Source organism: Mixophyes fleayi, chromosome 12 (genome assembly GCF_038048845.1).
Source record: "Mixophyes fleayi isolate aMixFle1 chromosome 12, aMixFle1.hap1, whole genome shotgun sequence".
Taxonomy (NCBI): domain Eukaryota; kingdom Metazoa; phylum Chordata; class Amphibia; order Anura; family Limnodynastidae; genus Mixophyes; species Mixophyes fleayi.
Window position 1 is genome coordinate 43,387,808 of NC_134413.1, and position 19,279 is coordinate 43,407,086.

Below are 19,279 nucleotides of genomic sequence, written 5' to 3' on the forward strand. Positions count from 1 at the left end.
TCTTACTCCCACATTCAAGATTTCTCCTGCGCTGCCTCCCTTTTCTGGGATGATCTCCCTTGTTCTATAAGGCTATCCTCTAGCCTGCATAGCTTCAAATGATCCATTAAAAGCCACCTGTTCAGGAAAGCCTTCCCTTCCTCTGTCTAACCTCTTTCCCTCCTCATGTTCCTTCTTCACTATCTTAGTATACCTCACCCTCATACTTCCTCTGCTCCTCTTACTACCTGCACCTGTTCATGTCTCCCTTCAGACTTCTAGTCCCCTCGCCCTGACTGCCCACTTTGTTCCTCTCAATCTTCCCCTTAGATTGTAAACTCCTGTGACCAGAGCCCGCTAATCCTCATTTCCTCATCCTCCCTCCTATTTCCTCTGCCTCACTTTTGCACCTCTACACTAACGACCTGCCCTTAATTCTCCTTGTCTCCGTTGTATTTGCATCTCCATTACTGCTCTGATCCTTTTTATTCCTCCCACACTGCTGGGCACAGTTTCAGCTTTCGTTAGTTCACTTCCCACTTCTCCTCCTTCCCTAGTGTTCTAGAATTCATTTATACCTCTTTGCTCCAATCACCTGTTCTCAGGTGAGTTGTTTTTCGTTGCACTATGCTTTTGTACTGCCCTGTATGCCATTTCTGTATTGTCCATGCTCTATGTACAGCACTGCGGACCCTTTGTGGTGCCATATATACATAATAAAAATATTTAAACCTAAAAGCATACATACTCTAATATAGCCAAACTGTATCTCCATATAGCTGAACATCTAAAAAACCTCATTACTTATCTCATATCATATATCTTATAACTAGAACAACTATGTTAAAAAGATTACTCCACTAGTTACACAATCATATGTAGTGAATGAAACTATCACACAGTCCAATATAGCAAACCCAAATAAATTATATGATTATTCTGTGACTTCCGATGACTTGTGATGCACAATCAAGTAAATAGTGCTATTAAGCAGATGTTCTATATTTTGTGGCGGCGCATGAAACAAACCTGCTTATTATTTTCCCGTTCTCCCGTGGTATTAGATGTATTTAGATATTCAACAAATGTGTGTGTATGTAGTATGTATATATATATATATATATATATATATATATATATATATATATATACATACACACACACACACACACACACACACACACACACACACGTTAACCCGTGCATGATACTCATGCATTCTAGTTTTTCCACACACACTAAGAATTTAGTAGGTCAGTGTATAACTCTGCCCAGCAGGTGGCGCTGCAGCTTGGTTTTATTTTTTCCACACACAGACAGACTAACACACGCCACTAGACATTTATATTATAGATATCTTTGTCTCATCTGTCCATAGGATGTTGTTCCAGAACTGTAATGGCTTTTTTAGATGTTGTTTGCCAAACTCTAGTCTGGTCTTCCTGTTTTTGTGGCTCACAAATGGTTTACATCTTGTGGTGAACCCTCTATATTCACTGTTGTGAAGTCAACTCTTGATTGTTGACTTTGACACATATACACCTACCTCCTGGAGAGTGTTCTTGATTTGGCCAACTGTTGTGAAGGGGTTTTTCTTCACCAGGGAAAAAATTCTTCTGTCATCCACCACAGTTGTTTTCCGTTGTCTTCCGGGTCTTTTGGTGTTGCTGAGCTCTCCGGTGCATTCTTTCTTTTTAAGAATGTTCCAAACAGTTGATTTGGCCACACCTAATGTTTTTGCTATCTCTCTGATGGGTTTGTTTTGATTTTTCAGCCTAATGATGGCTTGCTTCACTGATAGTGACAGCTCTTTGGCTCTCATATTGAGAGTCGACAACAACAGATTCCAAATGCAAATGTCACACCTAGAATCAACTCCAGACCTTTTACCTATTTAATTGATGATGAAATAACGAGGGAATAGCCCACACATGTCCATGAAATAGCTTTGGAGTGGATTGTCCCATTACTTTTGGTCCCTTAGAAAGTGGGAGGCAAATATAGAAACCGTTGTAATTCCTACACTGTTCACCTGATTTGGATGTAAATTCCCTCAAATTAAAGCTGAAAGTCTGCAGTTAAAGCACATCTTGTTTGTTTCATTTCAAATCTATTGTGGTGGTGTATAGAGCCCAAAATATAAGAATTGTGTCGATGTCCCAATATTTATGGACCTGACTGTGTCTGTGTGTGTGTGTGTATATATATATATATATATATATATGTATATATATATATATATATATATATATATATATATATATATATATATATATATATATATATATATATATATATATTCTATATCTCTGTGTGATTTTTATTTTAATGCCTGATTATTTTTTTTTAGAATGGGACGTACTTCACCTTTGGGAAGATTCTGTTTCGACACTCCACCATCTACATCAACTGTAAGAACTAAATTCCCTTGAAGTGAGGATCTCTGTATGTGCTGGGACAGTAATAACTACCAACTGAATTATTTTATATACCCAGTGTTGTTGTCTGGTGCCATATACTATGTTTTATAACAGGAAGTCTATGGTTATATCCTGATATATAAGATATATTTAACCAATGTACTTGAAGGTAAACTGCCTCTTCTCCAAGCACAAATTGCACTTGCCAAGCAAGTTTTTTTCCTGTTTATTTTACTTGCTCACATCCTCTCATGCTGGTGGTTTTTTATAGGAGGAAAAGTGCAGAACTTTGTGAATAGGAGAAATGTGTAAATTTAAATATGGAGTACTGTGCCTGCTTTGTAAAATATGTATTCTCTTCCTGGAGATGGTAGACCATACTAATACTGACATTGATACTCCGTGTGTGAGATGAGTAATGTCAAGCAAGCATTATTTTCATGGTTCTGTTAGTTTGGTTTCTCTCTTTACTGTAGATGGACAGAGACAGTAGGTTATATTCCACCCTCAAGAAGGCAGGGTGCAATTTAAAAAAAAAACAAAAAAAAAAAACTCCCCTCTCCCTTATTTCCCTGTTTCTATCCAGTATTTTCAGAGCCCTGTGTAAGAGGTGGGCAATAGGTTTTGTCTTTCCTTCAATTTATTTTTTTTCTGTAAATTTGTGGGTAGCCTCAATTGTCCCCTGGAGTGGGTGAGGAGATAGTTTTCAATGCCGCTATCCCACAACCATTCTTTAGCTTGAATTCCCAGTGTCATCGTGCCATTGTCCTGTGATACAGTGTCAATGTGCCTCTGTTCTGGTAACCACAGAAACTCAAGATCAAATCCTGGGACCCCTCTTGGGGACCTAATGTGATTGTTTAAACTATTTATTTGCAAGAAGCATTGTGACTTTCTGTGACAATTTATTAATGTTCTGTTTGTGTTCTTGAAGAATTCACATGTCAGCATTGTTGTTTTTTTTATAATGCCCTATTTATTCAGGGAATTATTTGAAGGAAAGCTGTCCTTTTTCCTATCTTTTACTCTTCAGGAGGACAAGGCAGTCCTTCTGCTGGTGCCTTCCTTTCAACCTAAGGTGGTTTCTGGGTTCCACTTCAGGTGTTGGTGGGTTGATCTTTGTAACACTGCCTCAAAACTGTGGTCATACACCAAGGGGGACTCTCAAAGAGGGTGGTGCTTCACTCACTTGATTTAGTTAATTGTTTGGGGATGTACCTTTCCAGGAACAAGCAGCTTCACCACCGGGAAGGGCCATGGGAGAGCAATACTTTATGTCTCCTCAGTCAATTTCTCATGGGATCTGGATGGCTTTTTGGTGGGTCTACTCTGTGTTCTTATGTCCTTCAGGCTTACAATGCACCATTTGTGGTGGTTGGCTCCTCCAGGGCGGTGCAACATGGAGCTTTCATGTACTAGGTTTCGAGAGCTGTTGCCTGGTCATCACTGTCAGGCTGACTTTGGCGGGATGTTTTTTCAGACAACTGTTAATATTTAAGCTGTTACTATTTATTCCTCCGCTCTTATTGAGAGGGTTTTACACATCCCACCATCTGTGTTTCCCTTACTGCAGATGGAGAAAACGGCTTCTGACCTCATTCAGATTGGTCTCTATGGTTGGTTACTGGTAATCTGGGGAGTAGCAGCTGCTTATACTGAAGTGGAATCCACCATGATAAAATGTTTCCATAGCCCAGAGAAACTGTCTATTCCTCTGAATAAACCTCCTGTGTAGCTGTTCAACTCGAGCAGGAAAACAGCTGTGGAGCAGCATGAGGGTTGTAGGGCATGGAGGCTGAGATAGTATATGAACTATAACCCACCATCTGTGTACCCCTACAAAATCAGGGGAGAAAAGAATTTAACATTAAACGCAAAAATCCCATAGTCTCTGGGTGACCTTTGTTCTCTTAAGTGTTTTCTCTTATTCACAAGCATTCATTTCTCAGTCCAAATTAACTGTTTTATTTAACACTTGCAGAAAAATAAGAATTTTCTAGAAATAAGCAGTATTTTCTCCTTTAAAGTAGATCATGCGTATAAAATTCCCCTCTGCCCTTTATGGTGATGTTAAAGAGGTTAACTATCAGACTATAAGGGGCATATTCAATTCTCGGCGGAAACGGCGAAAATCTCGCGGTCCGTTATTACGGTAATCGTGCGCGGAAAAACAGTTAATACAGTAATTAACTCACTGGATTTCAGCTCGCAGCTCCCTGAGCCGCGAGCTAAAATCCAGCTATCTATTACCGTATTAATGGTAGTAATTTTTCCACTGTGCGGAAAAAAAAGAATTGAATATGCCCCTAAATGTTTAAAAAAGTAATGTAATGACTGTGATGGACAGTAGCATGTCATGTGTTAGAGGGTAGTATATTACTTAATGTGTATGTCTGTGTTACAACATTCTTAGAACAGATGTTTAAAGGTTATATGCACAAAAGGGATATAATACCCATTATATACATTGTCAATAAGTATCATTCTGAGGGAGAGAACAATAACTTGCTTATCAGTCAGCGGTGTATGGGAGGTGAGGAAAAAAAGGCAGTAAAACTTATGCAGGTCATGGCTCCAGCAGGGAGAGAAAGAAATGAACATTGTTACCCCATGTTTTCTGGTTAAAGCCTGCAGGAATGAACTCGTAAGTCTGTCTGTCTAAGTAGATTTAATGAAAAACAAAATGTTTGGTTCTCTTTTAATGACCATTCATTGAATGAAATTACATGACCCTTCAGAAAAGCTGAACCCATCATGTGAATGTAATTGTTATTTGTCATCTCTCTTATCTCCTGTTTTATTTTATCTCATCATAGTTGAAGGCAGCCAGAAGCCCTGCAGTAATTTTAACATCACTTGGTACCTGCACCATTGTAACTGCTACAATGAAGTTTCTGGGTTTAAGGTGAGTTCCCCACTATGTCACTCATTTAGCAGATCACTAGTCTCATTTGGAAATTCAAGGAACATTTATTTTGAACCGTCAATGCAAGTAAAAGCGTGTTGCACTGGTTTCTGAAAATATTGTCATTGCTCATCTGGGAGCGCTGACAGAGCTAGACACGGCTTTTACTGACAACTGGTGGATCTGGAGAGGGTGCCATTAATTCATTGGATTATCACCGCACTCAGTGTTTAAAGTTGATTCTGTTTCCTTGCTTGAATAAATCCTGTGATGGCAGTCCAGTGCCGCATCTCTTCTGACTGCTTGCTCTATTAGCTCAAAGAAAGCTGGATTTACTAACTGCAGCTCTATTATATTCATATATATTGAGAATTTCTTTTTCATCCTATCTGGAGGACACTGCTACCATGGGGATGTGTGAGGGGAGTGGAGTCTGGCACTTAACTAGTTAACTTGTTAATGTATCATGCTGACAAACCCCTCCCCTCTGAAACCCCCCAGTAGCCTCTTCAGTTTTAGTTCAGTGCCTAAGGGAGCTGGGCTCACTTATGCTAGGTAGTATATTTTTTTAGTTTAAAATACTTTATTTAACTTTTTTAATTTTTTATTTTCTTCTCTACAGAAGTGTGATCTGTCCTATCACACAGAGTGCTATATGGTAGAGGGGCGCTGTATCCAACAGATAAATATTGGATCAATAATAATGTGATCACTAATACATTTGTATAAACTTTATTGATAAGCAATCAATCTCCTTGTATAAACAATACACATCTAAGGGACAATGCTGACTACACGCCCACACTGAAAACACGGTTAAACATAAAACAATTAAAATGAAGCAATATGAATGGCACAGTATAAATGGCCTCTAGCATACAGTGGCAGCAAAAGATTACAATGGTAGCTATCATTCACACTGTGGTCCGGACCACACCATTGAGGCCAAAAAAGCAGATAATACTGTATATCATAGTGCTTTACATAAAAAAAAATAGGGTATATAAACACTCCCGGACTGTGTCGGGGATAAATTAACAGAGTTAACTCCTAGCTGTTAGAGAAACTTCTCGCCCATACATAAGTGCATATGGAGGCTCTTAAATGCCTAATAATTAGAGCACTAACAATTATGCTGACAAAGCCAGTTAAAGTCCTGAATCGGTAAGTGCACACAGGTATATACGCTAATTCCCAGTTGAAAATACGATTGAACAAACAAGTTGAACCACCGATGGGATTATAGATCTCAGTTTATCGTGATCCTGTTAGCGTATTATTGTTAATGAACCTTATTCAATGCAATTGATGAATCCTGACCAAGAAAAGAATAGAGCTACAGATCAAAATCTCTTTAAAAAAAAGTTAGGAGACGGGCGATCCGCTTTCCTCCATCAGTGGAGCTGAAATAAATCGCAAAAGCACCTTGGAAACAACCTGATTGAAGGTTCGTTATTCCTCTAAGGTACTGGCTCTATACCCCTTACAGGAAGATGACCTAAACTGTTGGGAACAGGTCCCAAGAGTTGATACGCCAGTGGCATGTTTAGCTCGCTACATCACACTCCCTGTTCCAGGGACAGTCAGCCTGCAAGATCCCAGTGACCGTAAGATAGAGGCTTTCTTAAAGTCCATCTATATTACAGCACATACTTCATTTAGACCCGTGTTTTCATCAGCATGGGTTGCCATGGCTATGGAAACATGGGCTGACCAGTTGGCAACGAGTCTGCAAGATTCAGATTTGCTTCCCCTTGCCCGACATCTCAAGGAGGCTTCAGGATACTTATGAGGCTGCCCAAAAGCAGCCTCCATCTCCTCCTCTGTCTCTGCAACGGCACTCGCGGTCAGGAGGACCCTATGGCTGAGGTCCTGGGATGCAGGCACCTAATCAAAGAAATCTCTGGAATCTATCCCTTATTCAGGTGGAATACTATACGGGCCTGAATTAGACCGCATAATTTGCCAAGCCACAGGAGGCAAAATTACCTTCCTCCAGGTCAATGTCCCAAAGTCTAGGGCACCAAGGTTTGACTCATTTAGATAGCCCTTTCGGGGGGGGGGGGCTCATCTGGTTGGGGCCAGACACATAGGTCCAGACCATCTGGCACCAGAGGACACTCACACAGAGGTAGGTCTTCATCCTCTATGAACCTGCCTTCTCCCAAGCTCTGATAAGCAGGTAGTTTGAAGGTCCCCCCACCCCCCTTCTCGCGGCGGCAGGAATGGGGAGACATCTGCTTCTGTTCAAAGTGGGCAGAGTCCTCGGAGGACAGTTGGATTTGCGGGATAATGATGAGAGGATACATAATAGAGCCGTCGGATTTTCAAAACCAACTTACCATGCAACCCACAAAGAAGACAGGTAATGCTCCTCTGTGTGGCCTCTCTTCTTTCCAATGGAGTCATCCACAAAGTCTCAGAACACCAAAAAAGACGGGTTCTACTCTAACCTCTTTTTGGTCCGAAAACCAGATGGCTCTTTCCGCTGTATTCTGAACCTAAAACAGTTGAACCTGCAGGCGGACAAATTTCGAATGGGAATCCCTCAGGTCGGTTATCAATTGACTGGAAAGAAACCAGTTCATGGCGTCAATAGACATCAAATATGCCTATCTCCATGTACCTATCTGGAAGGCACATGAGGCCCTCCTCAGATTCACAGTGGGACCTTCTCACTACCAGTTCAGAGCTCTCCCATTTGGCCTACCAAAAATAATGGCAGTAATGGCGGCTTGTCTTCATTCCAGAGGAGTACAAGTTGTGCCCTACCTGAACAATTTATTAATTAAAGCTGCCTCTGCTCACCTGCTAGACAAACATCTGCAGCTCACCATCAGGATCCTGGAGATGCACGGGTGGCTCATAAATCGGTCCAAATCCCAGTTAACTCCTTGCCAGGTATTCCTTGCAGAGGACAAATCCTGATCCTTTGCGAGATGCTACAACATGAGTTCTGACCTGCCGCAGACTTTCGTTTCTTTTATGTATGTGCATTCTAGGAAAGATGGTGTCGACCTTCGAGACTCTTCCTTATGGTCGACTTCACTCTCGATGCTTCCAATAGGACCTCTTAAAGAAGTGGTCAGGATCCCATCAAAAATTAGAACGCCAATTGATACGCTTCTGTCCAGAGGCGAGACAATCCCTCAGATGGTGGATGGTCCAGGACAATCTGGTAGTCGGCAGGTCCTTTGTCCCATGGTCCTGGATCTTAGTAACCACAGATGCCAGCCTTCGGGGATGGGGGGCTGTGGTCCTTCATTTACGACTTCAGGGACTCTGGTCCGTCAGGGGAGACCTCTCTCCCCATCAACTTACTGGAACTGAAAGCCTTGCTAATGGCCTTACAGGGCGCCCAGACCATCCTTTACCGCCGCCCGGTTCATTTGCAGTCAAACAACACCACGGCAGTGTTGCCTCCTGCACTCCTGGTGCCCCCCCTGTCCACAGACAGGGGGGCACCAGGAGTACAGGAGTAATGGAGGTGGCTGCTCAGATCTTGACCTGGGCCTAAAACCACATTCCCTCCATCTACGCAGTATTTATTCCAGGCATCTAGAACTGGGAAGCAGACTATCTAAGCCGGCATGCAATTAGGATACCCATTCCATCCCATTTCCATGATTCCCTGCGTCCTTCGAAGAGTCAAGCAGGGCTGCCTCCCAGTTATACTGGTGGCCTCAGCTTGGCCGCGGATAGTCTGGTAAGCAGAAATCCTGTTGATGGCGGTAAGTCCAGGTCTTCGGTTACCACTTCGGGAAGACCTTCTTCTACAAGGACCATTCCAACATCAAGACTTACCTTGGCTGAATTTGATGACATGGTTGTTGAAGCCAACTTTTGGACGTCTAAAGGGTTTTCTCCAAGAGTAGTGGACACCCTCGGCTTCTTTCCGCCTCTCAAGGGTTCTTGCTTTTCTCCAGGATGGCCTGGATGGGTGCATTCGCCTAGGTTCATTAAAAATGCAGATCTCTGCCCTTTTGGTGTTTTTTTATGTTTGCCTGGCTGACATTCCAGACGTCGGGACCTTACTGCAGGGAGTCTTGCATATCCAATCTCCATATATTCCGCCCACGGCAACCTGGGACCTTAACCTGGTCTTTAATATGCTTCAAGGACCTTTGTTTAAACTGCTACATACTGCGGAATTACGGTTCTTAACATGTAAGGTTGGGTTCCTACTAGCTATTGCGTCAGCTCATAGAGTTTCCGAGCTGGGTGCTCTCTCATGTCGCGAACAATATGTCGTCTTTCACGATGATAGGGTGTTTCTCAGAGCAGTTCCTACTTTCCTGCCAAAAGTGGTTTCCAGTTTTCATGTTAACCAAGAAATAGTGGTGCCAGTGTTCACAAGGGACCTACAGTCTTCAGGAACATGCTCTTTGGAGTTTCTGGATGTGGTCAGAGCTCTCTGAATCTATGTCCATAGGACATCAAAGATTCGCAGCACTGATTCCTTATTTATTTTATTGGACTCCTCAAAATGAGGCTGGTCTGCCTACAAGCAATCAATTGCTAGATGGCTTACGGTGACTATTAAGCAGGCTTTTATCAATGCTAACCGACCTGTGCCAGATAGTATTTTTGCCCATTGTAACCATTCTGTGGGGGCGTCTTAGGCTGCGTGAAATGGGGCCTCAGTTGACGAGTTATACAGAGCAGCCACTTGGTCTTCGGTCCATAGTTTTGCAAATACATTGAATTAATACAATTTTGTGTCGGCTGATGCCAGTTTTGGCCGTGGTGCGCTACGTGCTTGGATATCGGCGCGGTGCCTCCCTTAAGGGGTCTGCTTTAGAACGTCCTCATGGTAGCAGTGTCCCCCAGATAGGATGAAAGAGGATTTTTATACTTACAATAAATACGTTTCTCTGATTCCGTCTGGGGGACACTGCGTTCCCTCCCGTCTGCTCTTTTGCTGTGTGGTCTCTGGTTGGTTGACTCCCCTTCCTTGGGGCTTTATACTTAAACTAAAGAGGCTACAGGGGTTTGTCAGCATTATACATTAACAAGTTAATTAGTTAAGTGCCAAATTCCACTCCCCTCACACAGGGAGTGTCCCCCAGATGGAATCAGAGAAACGGATTTATCAGAAGTATAAAAAATCCTCTTTTTAGTGCAGGCAAAAGAGGAGGCCCTGCACACTAATCAGCATATCCCTAGTTAAGAATAGAAATCTTCCACACATGAACTGGCTATAAAACAGAAGTTTATAGTGACATAACGATGATAAATTTACAATTTTGATTTTTAATTCAGTATAGTCTGGTTCAGTAAGGTTAAAATAATAACTTCACATAAAGCTTAATACATAAACTCTGATAGCTGTCTGAGTAATGGATCACCAATGTAGAATCTCGGTACAAGGTGTCCTTTAAAAACTTAACAGTGATCAAAGGCTATTTTAAATGTAATGGCACACAGTCATTGTTGCAACAAATTAAGCTTTTTTTTTCCTTAATTTTCTAGATGATTGTGTTGATCTATGTGCTTCATGTATGTCGCTCTGCTTCCTCTTCCTTAAAGTTTGCATAAGAAACCAGCACTTCTCTGTTGATTGATTGTAATTGTGTGAGTGTTACACCAGGTTTTCTTTTCCACATAGTTTGTATGTTTTGCAGACAGTGATATTTGTCCATTCACAGTGAAGTTGTTGGCAGACTTATGTATGGAAATTTAATTGTGAGAAACTAACTATAGATTAGAACATTCAGCTGTTGTTTTATTACTCTACATACGTTGAAGCAGAACTGTCTGTTGTTTTGCAGGAAGAACATGTAATGAATTATCTCACTGCCACTCCTACAAAACCGGTGCGCACTGGCTGGACAGGCTCTTACATCAGAAACTCAAATGTGGTGCACTACTGTGAAAGTTCCACCAAACCTCAGGTACATGCCTTTGAAAATTTAGTCATGTGGGAAAACACGGAAGCTTAAAATTCAGTATTTTGCAGGCTCAGATCTAGACAAATATCAGCTTTTTAAGAGCAGAAGTACTTGAAGAACAAATATTTGCCTAGACTTGAGCCTGCTAATTACTGTATTTGTAGAGAGTGCTTTACTTTCTTTCCTTTTCCTTGATCATAATCTTTGAGTGTGATGTGACATTTCACAAATAAGTCTCACTATTGTTTAAATCAGGGGTGCACAACCTTTCTTTGAGGGCCATATTGGGGTATTGTAGTAATTGGAAGGGGTTGCAATAAAACTTAACTTGCTTAGAAAGGGAACAAACATAGAATGCTCCCAGGCAGAGAAATTAAGTCTCACAAAATGATTATTTTTCGCTCTTTCACAGACCAAGTTCTTCAGTATAGTGACAACGCAGCAGATTCATTCTGATTTGTCAGATTGACAAATGGCCGGGTCTGGCTGAGGCTATAGGGGTGGTGACTGGAAGAGTTCTATTACCGTCCCGGGCCTCTTGCATTTATCCTGCTTACAGTGGGTTGTAAAATAATAAAAAAAAAGGACTTGTAGGGCTTACGTGGCTCGCAGTCTGCAGATTGTGCGTCAGTGGTTTTAATAATACTTCACTTTTACTGTACCTGTAATGTGCCATACTTCTACTCTTTGTTTCTCCATCATCCTAATGGGGGACACTGGAACCTGGGATATAGAGTGCGAAAGTTGGAGCATTCCGCACAGTCAAATGACCCTTACTCTCCATTGATGCCACCAAAACTCTCATCCATTCTCTGAACATCTCCCGCCTTCATTACTGCAACCTCCTCTTTACTGGCCTCCCCTGCAGCCGTCTTGCTCCTCTTCAGTACATAATCAATTATGCAGCCCGTCTAATCTTCCTTTCCCGTCGGTCCACATCTGCCTCCCGTCTCTGTCAAGCGCTGCACTGGATCCCCCTCCATTAGAGTCCTCTCAAGCACCTTACTCTAACCTACAAAGCCCTCTCTAACTCCACTGCTCCTTACATCTCCAACCTCATCTTTGTTCATTGTCCTTCTTGCCCTCTGTGGTCATCCAACGATCGCTGCCTTACCTAAAAAAAAAATTCCATGTCTCACTCCCGCATTCAAGATTTCTCCTTCACTGCCGCCCTTCTCTGGAATGATCTCCCTCGTTCTATAAATATATCCTCTAGCCTGCATAGCTTCAAACGATCCAAGGAAAGCCTACCCTTCCTCTGTTTAACCTCTCCCTTGCCCCTGTCACGGTATCAAATAACCTACTTATTGGTATTTGCGTTGCTAAAAGGGAGGCGTGAAGTCTAAACATGACCCTGGTCTTCGCCATGGACCCCCGCAAGGGTTTTTTAGTTAACTGCAGAGACACGCAGGTCGCAGACCTCCAAGTTAGCCACCAGTGAAGTAATAGGTGAAATAGCATAGTCAAGTAATCCGAGGTCAGTCCGTGCTGGTAGCGAGGTACAATAGGATCAGACAGAAGAGTAGTCAGGAAGCCAGAGGTCAAACCAGGAAAGCAGTAAACACCATAGGGAGATCCACAAGAAAAATCAGGGAAAGCCAAGTCAGAAGCCAATGAGTCAGTCTGGATGCTGGGAAGCACAAGAAAACGCTGGAGCAGAAGAGACATAAAGACCTTGATACTCGGGCACCAGAGTCTCCCGTAAATAGATGCAGCAGTGATCCCATTGGTGACAGTGGATGGCCAGCGAGCAGCTGACCGACAAACAGCATCCCGCTGCCTAGCAACGGAGACGCGCACCACCGCGCATGCAGCCGAAAGTGGAAGGACGTCATCCGTTCCGATGCTAGGCAAGTCCGTCCCTGGCATCGAGTGGATGTGTGGGGACGGCACCTGACAGCCCTCCTCTTCCTCTCCACATGTTCCGTCTTCACTATCGTAGCATAATTTTATTATATTATATTGTACTATCGTAGCATATCTCACCCTTATTCTTCCTCTGCTCCTCTTACTGCCTGCTCCTGTTAATGTCTCCCTTCAGACTTCTAGTCACCTCGCCCTGACTCCTCACTTTGTGTTTCCTGTCAGTCTTTCCCTTCCCTTTAGATTGTAAACTCCCGCGACCAGGGCCCTCTAGTCATCGTGTCCTTCTCCTACTACTCTTTCCTCCGCTTTCGGCTCCTCAGCCTCACTTTGCACCTCTACACTAGCCCCTGCCCTGTTCTCCTCCTCTACCCTTGATTTTGCATTTCTATCACTGCTCTGATCCTGTTAGTCCTCCCTCACTACAGGTACTGGGGATGTTCCTGTTAGCTTGCAGGCGGGTGTCTATTCACTTGGGCTTGTCTGTTTCTGGAAAGTTAGTGTCGCCTTTTAACTGATGAAACTTTCACAGTTTAATTCAGTAGTGTTCTCTACATGGAACAAGTTCCAAATGCTCTTGACCAGACATACTTTTAGTCTGTCGAAAGAGACATAAGTCTCGCTCTGCTGGTGGCTGAAGAGTGGCAACCTCAACAAGGGTTGCTCGTTTCTCATCTGGAACTGGAAGTTATTGACCATAGATAGCAGTATCAGATGTTGAGGGCCTGTGGTGCTCCAACAGCAGTTTCAGGATGCCTAGACTCGGAAGGAATCCAAACTTCGGATCTTTCCAGTCAGCATTTCTCCAAACTCTACTCACAGGCCAACAGTTTCTGCACAGAAGTGTCATAAAGGTATAATTCAACAATACCATGATGGTGGCCTACATAAATCACTGGGTGGGGCATTAGGAGTGCCATAGTCATGATGTAGTCTGTCAAAATATTTTTTGGGTGGATCAGTACGTTCCAGCTATTTCAACGGTCTCCATCTCATGCATAACTGGGCGGCCGACTTCATCAGCATGCAGATCTTTTATCCCGTGGAGTGGTCTCTTCACCTGGAGATAATACAGCGCGAAGGTGCGGTCAGCCAACATCGACATGGTGGCATATTGGTTCAGCTACAAGGTGGAGAACTTCTCCAGAACTAGAAATCCACAGGAGTATCTGGTTGATGCCATGCAGGTTTCATGGACCTTCTATCTCATTTACCTGTTCCCACCGGTACCCATGCTCTTGCGGGTACTTAAAAGGTAGAGAGAGGCTGATCCATTCATCCTTATTGCACCGAATTGGCCAAGGAGGTTGTGGTACTTCAACATCCTGAGCATGACAGAGGGTCCAGCATGGTGCTTGCCGCTACAACCATACCTGTTAAGTCAGGATGCCTTCCTCCACCAGAGTTTACCTCAGCTGGCTTTACTGGCCTGGCTGTTGAAACCACAGTTCTTAAGGCTAAAGGATTTTCTGACCGGGTGATTCAAACTATGATAAAGACTTGTAAGCCTGTGTCGGCCAAAGAATACCACAGGGTCTGGACAATCTATGTCTCCTGGTGTGAATGAAAGCAGTATCCGACCTTTTCTTTCCTTTTTGGACTAGTTACTCTATTCATCGATAGTCCAGGTTCCAACCCTTTTACTTTTATCTCAGCGAAAATCTGGCTCTGCTATCTGAGGTGCAGAACTTCTTACTGGGAGTGATGCATGTGCAGCCTCCATAATCCGTCTCCCTAGTGTCTCCATGGGATTTTAATCTTGCAGCACCCTCTTTTTGAGCCACTCCATTCAATGGACTTGAAATGTATTACGTGGAAGACAGTTTTCCTGTTTGCCCTCTCTCTTGCTACAACAATTTTGTAGCTCATGGCTTTGTCGTATAGTTCTTCACTCCTCCATCTTCCATGAGGATAGTGCTGTGCTTAAAACTAAGCCATACTTTCAGCCCAAGGTGATTTCACTGTGCCATCTGAATCTGGAAATTGTTATTCCCGTTCTCTTCAATTTCTGGATGTGGATAGAACCAAGGAGTTGCGCAGGACGGATGACCTGTTGGTCCTCTAAAATGTTCACTAGAGAGGCTGGCCAGCCTCTAAACACACCATTGCCAGGTGGGTTACTTCTGTAATTGGCCAGGCTTATGTTGGGGCAGGACAACCTGTTCCTATGAATGTCACTGTGCATTCCACTAGATCAGTGATGGCTAACCTTTTCGGCTTGGTGTGTCAAAAATCAGAAAAAAGTGTAGCCTTCCTCGGGTCGCGTGTCACTTAAAAAAATATATATATATATAATTTAATAAAAATATAAATATAAAACAACACTACATAAGATTGCTTGTGGCCAGTATCTGCTTTCACCCTGTAGCCCAATGACCAATGACAAATTTTATATATATATATATATATATATATATATATATATATATATATATATATATATATATATATATATATATATATATATATATATATATATATATATATATATATATATATATATAGATATATATATATATATATAGATATATATATTTTATCATTGGGCTACAGGGTGAAAGCAGATACTGGCCACCAGCAATGTTATGTAGTGTTTTTATTAATAGACAAAAGACTCCATTTCTGGTGAGCCTGCAGGGTATGCAGAGCTGTGTGATTATATATAAATATTGTATTATAGGATAAAAAAAAACTTTTTTAATCCTATAATACAATATTTATATATAATCACACAGCTCTGCATACCCTGCAGGCTCACCAGAAATGGAGTCTTTTGTCTACAAATAAGAACACTACATAACATTGCTGTTGGCCAGTATCTGAGGCTATTTTACTATTAAATATTATAAATAGCTTTTACAAGCCCTACCTTGCTCCAGGGAAGCGCGCCATTGAAGTAATGGCAGGAGATATACACAAGGGAGGAGCTGCTGCGACCGCGCGTGCGCAGCAGCTCCATTTCGCCGACGGGGAAATGTACAGCAGCCGCGGCGCTGTCAAAGAAGCGTCCGCGGCTGCTGTACAGAAAAAATATTTGGTATGTTTAAAACAGGCAGTTTGACTGAATCGCCTGGCGTGTCAGTCAAACTGCCTCCGCGTGTCACGAGTGACACGCGTGTCAAAGGTTAGCCATCACGGCACTAGATGAATGGGTGTCTATTGGGAGGTGTGGCACAGTGCCTCCACTGAACAGCTGTACCAGGCGGCCACCTGGTCTTTGGTGCACACCCTCACAAGATTTTACAGGTTTAATACTTTTGCGTCCAAAGATGACAGTTTTGGACATAAGGTGCTCTGCACCGTGTATTCTTTGTATACCCTCCAAATGGCGCAGCCAAATTGGTCCAGTGTCCCCCATTAGGAGGATGCATAATTGTCTTTTTGTACTTAAAAATCCTTTTATTTGAATCCAATAAAGGATACTGGACGCCCCCCCTTTGTGCTCTTTTGTTCCTATTCTGGTTCTCTGTCCATGTTAGGATTCTGTTTCTCCCCTCTCTTGTCCTGTACTGCTGTTCTGTCCTTTGGGGCTATGTGAGAAAAGTACTGAGGTTCAAAGGCAGCTGCATGAAAATTTAAAAATATGATGCTAATTAGACAAACCACTTCTACAAACACTTTTATTTCACAAATAGGATTGGTCACTTATATATGGGCTTAAGCATTAATGTTGAACAAAATGCAGACATATTTATATTGCAGTACAGTAACAGACTAGGGATACAAATCGTATGGTACATTTTAGGGGCCTTAACCTGCTAGCGTTTGTGAAACTGCAAACATCATGTAAATGCTATGTATTTGCTCATACATCTGATAAGAATTTTCTGTGTGGTTAACATCCAGTTGATGTGCGCTTGAAGCATTTATCTGTGTTTGAAAATGCTTATTTATTAGCAAGCGGAACCAAGCTTTTACCAATCATATTAGTAGGCCGTTCATTTCAATGGGGTTTTCACGTGTGCGCTACATGTAGAAGCCTCTTTGAGATGAATGAGAAAGAACTGTTATTGATGTTTTTGTTTTGTTTTGGGGGTTTTTAAAAAAAAATAAAAATAAAGGAAACACACTAAAGAAAAACCCAAGGTAGGTTCCCCCATCTCAGGGGCATATTCAATTCTTGACGGAAACGCCGAAAATCTCGCGGTCCGCGCACGATTACTGTTATTACGGTAATCGTGCGCGGAAAAACAGTTAATACAGTAATTTACTCGCTGGATTTCAGCTCGCAGCTCCCTGAGCCGCGAGCTGAAATCCAGCTAACTATTACCGTATTAACGGTAATAGTTTTTCCGCTGCGCTCTAGCTCCCGGATTTCAATGCAGCTGCTTCAGGGTTTGCGAACCTGACTGTTTTATGTACAGAAAACACTTATGTTTTTATTGCTTTAGTTTCTATCATATTAACCACATGTCAAAAAGGTTTGATATTATGTGTTTTTAGATATGTTCATATAGACCCAATGTTGAAATAAAAATTTTAAAAAAAGCAAAGCTGTATTTTTAAAACTGGACAAAAAAGGGAAGACACAAGAGCACAAGTATACAGTCTGTGTGCATAATTACTTCCATAATCTGGCAGCATTATCGACTGTTCTTGGCTCTGTTTCTCCCGCCCCACCTCTTCCCGGGGAGATAAAGTAAAGGATGAGTGATATGAGGGGGTGGGAACGCTCATGGGCTCTTTATGTAATTTATTACAAAAAATAATTTTGTGTACTACAACAACTAGACTTTCAATAACTTGCAATAACCATTATTTTTCATTTTCTTTTCCAGATACATTGCAAGGAAAGCCTTCCAATAATAATAGATGACAACCCTTCTGAGGTATGTCACCACAATTCTCTGGACTTGTTTCTGTCATCACTTAGTTTCTCTTAAGCATACTTAAATATTTCTGTATATATCACACATTACTGTCGTATACAATTATTGTTTTGCTTTTTGCAGAAGAGAGAAAGTGTGGCCAATGCAACAGTGTGTCCTGCTAAACCGGTAAGAAGCAATATGTGTCGCTACCTTACTGTACATTATCGTTTCAATCATTTAATTTGATGTCTTTGTTATTCCTACCTCAACTAAGTTTACATGGGGACAACTTGTTCTTTGTCTTAGGGATTTGTGGTTGAATGCCTTGTGGTTATTATTTCCTATCTCAGGAAGTGTGTTGTATTGGCAGCTCTTTTTTTTTTTTTCCAGCGGTGTGGGGGACGCAGACATTGGGTTGTGTTTTTGAAACCTAGAGGGCAGGACAAAAAACGTACTTGGTGTGTCATACACAACCCTCCTGCTCCTCCTCAGTTGAGCTTGCACTCAATTTTGTCACCTGCTCAGTGGATCTGTTCTGCGATGTTTGTACCGATTCCATCTGGGCTAACTGTGCACTTGACCAGGGTGGTTGGTTTCTGCTGGGCAGTGCGTCACAGGGACTCAGCACACCAGGCCCACATGATTGTCCTAGCATCCTTCTCAGAGTTCTTCAACATGGAGGGTTGTAGCAAAGAGGAGAAGTCCGTTATTTTCCCCTCTATTCTGCTTTCTTTTAGTGAAATATAACCCAGTGTCTGTGCCGCTCCAACAGCCTCAGAGAAAACGGTTTGTTGGCAAGCATTAAAAATCACACTTTTTCTCAGCTGGTGCCTCACTGTCTAGTTGCAGGCAGGCTGTTTCATTTCACGTCTCCTCTCAAGCTTACAAAATGCTGTTGATGTCACAAGTTCTTGTGGTCATAAGTATGACATGCATTGAAATCGCATCACTTTAAGCAGAGAGGCGATGAGCAAAACAGGAACCTTTTTAACTCTGAAAGCCTCTGGTATTCAAAGTCAGTCCAGACGATTATGAACGAAACCATCTGTTCAGTTCTCAGAGCTTAGTTATTGTGGCGGGGCTATCCCCCTGCACAATACCCTGCACAGTCTGGGGTGCAGGGTATTCTAGATAATACTGTAAGTACTGTGTATAATGTGTTTAAAAATGCTTTAATATGTTTTGTAGTTAAAAACTATTACAAATTATTATGCATGGTAGTCCTGTGTGGCTACAGCGGATCCTGGCGGTGTTTGGGCTGCCTTTCTAACTCCTGAGTGCTGAGAATGTTCTGTGCAGGGTTCACAGGAAGCCTGCAGGAGTGAGAAAATGAAAGGGACCGGCAGCATTCGGGGTGGTGCAACCCAATTCCCCATGTTTGCCCCAGGGAGCAGTAGAGCCAGACCCCAT

The 19,279-nt window shown here is 42.4% G+C and overlaps 1 protein-coding gene across 3 annotated transcripts in view; it reads left to right on the plus strand.

Moving 5' to 3' along the window:
* The window catches only part of TMEM87A (transmembrane protein 87A), a 68,775-nt gene that overhangs the window by 2,583 nt on the left and 46,913 nt on the right, over positions 1–19,279 (plus strand). For 2 of the 3 annotated variants that reach the window (XM_075192591.1, XM_075192592.1), the window contains exons 2-6: positions 2,330–2,390; positions 5,216–5,304; positions 11,076–11,198; positions 17,837–17,887; positions 18,011–18,055. In XM_075192591.1, the coding sequence (XP_075048692.1) occupies positions 2,330–2,390; positions 5,216–5,304; positions 11,076–11,198; positions 17,837–17,887; positions 18,011–18,055 (369 nt within the window). Of the gene's footprint in view, positions 1–2,329; positions 2,413–5,215; positions 5,305–11,075; positions 11,199–17,836; positions 17,888–18,010; positions 18,056–19,279 lie in introns of those variants that run through there. The other variant, XM_075192593.1, reaches the window with a different exon arrangement.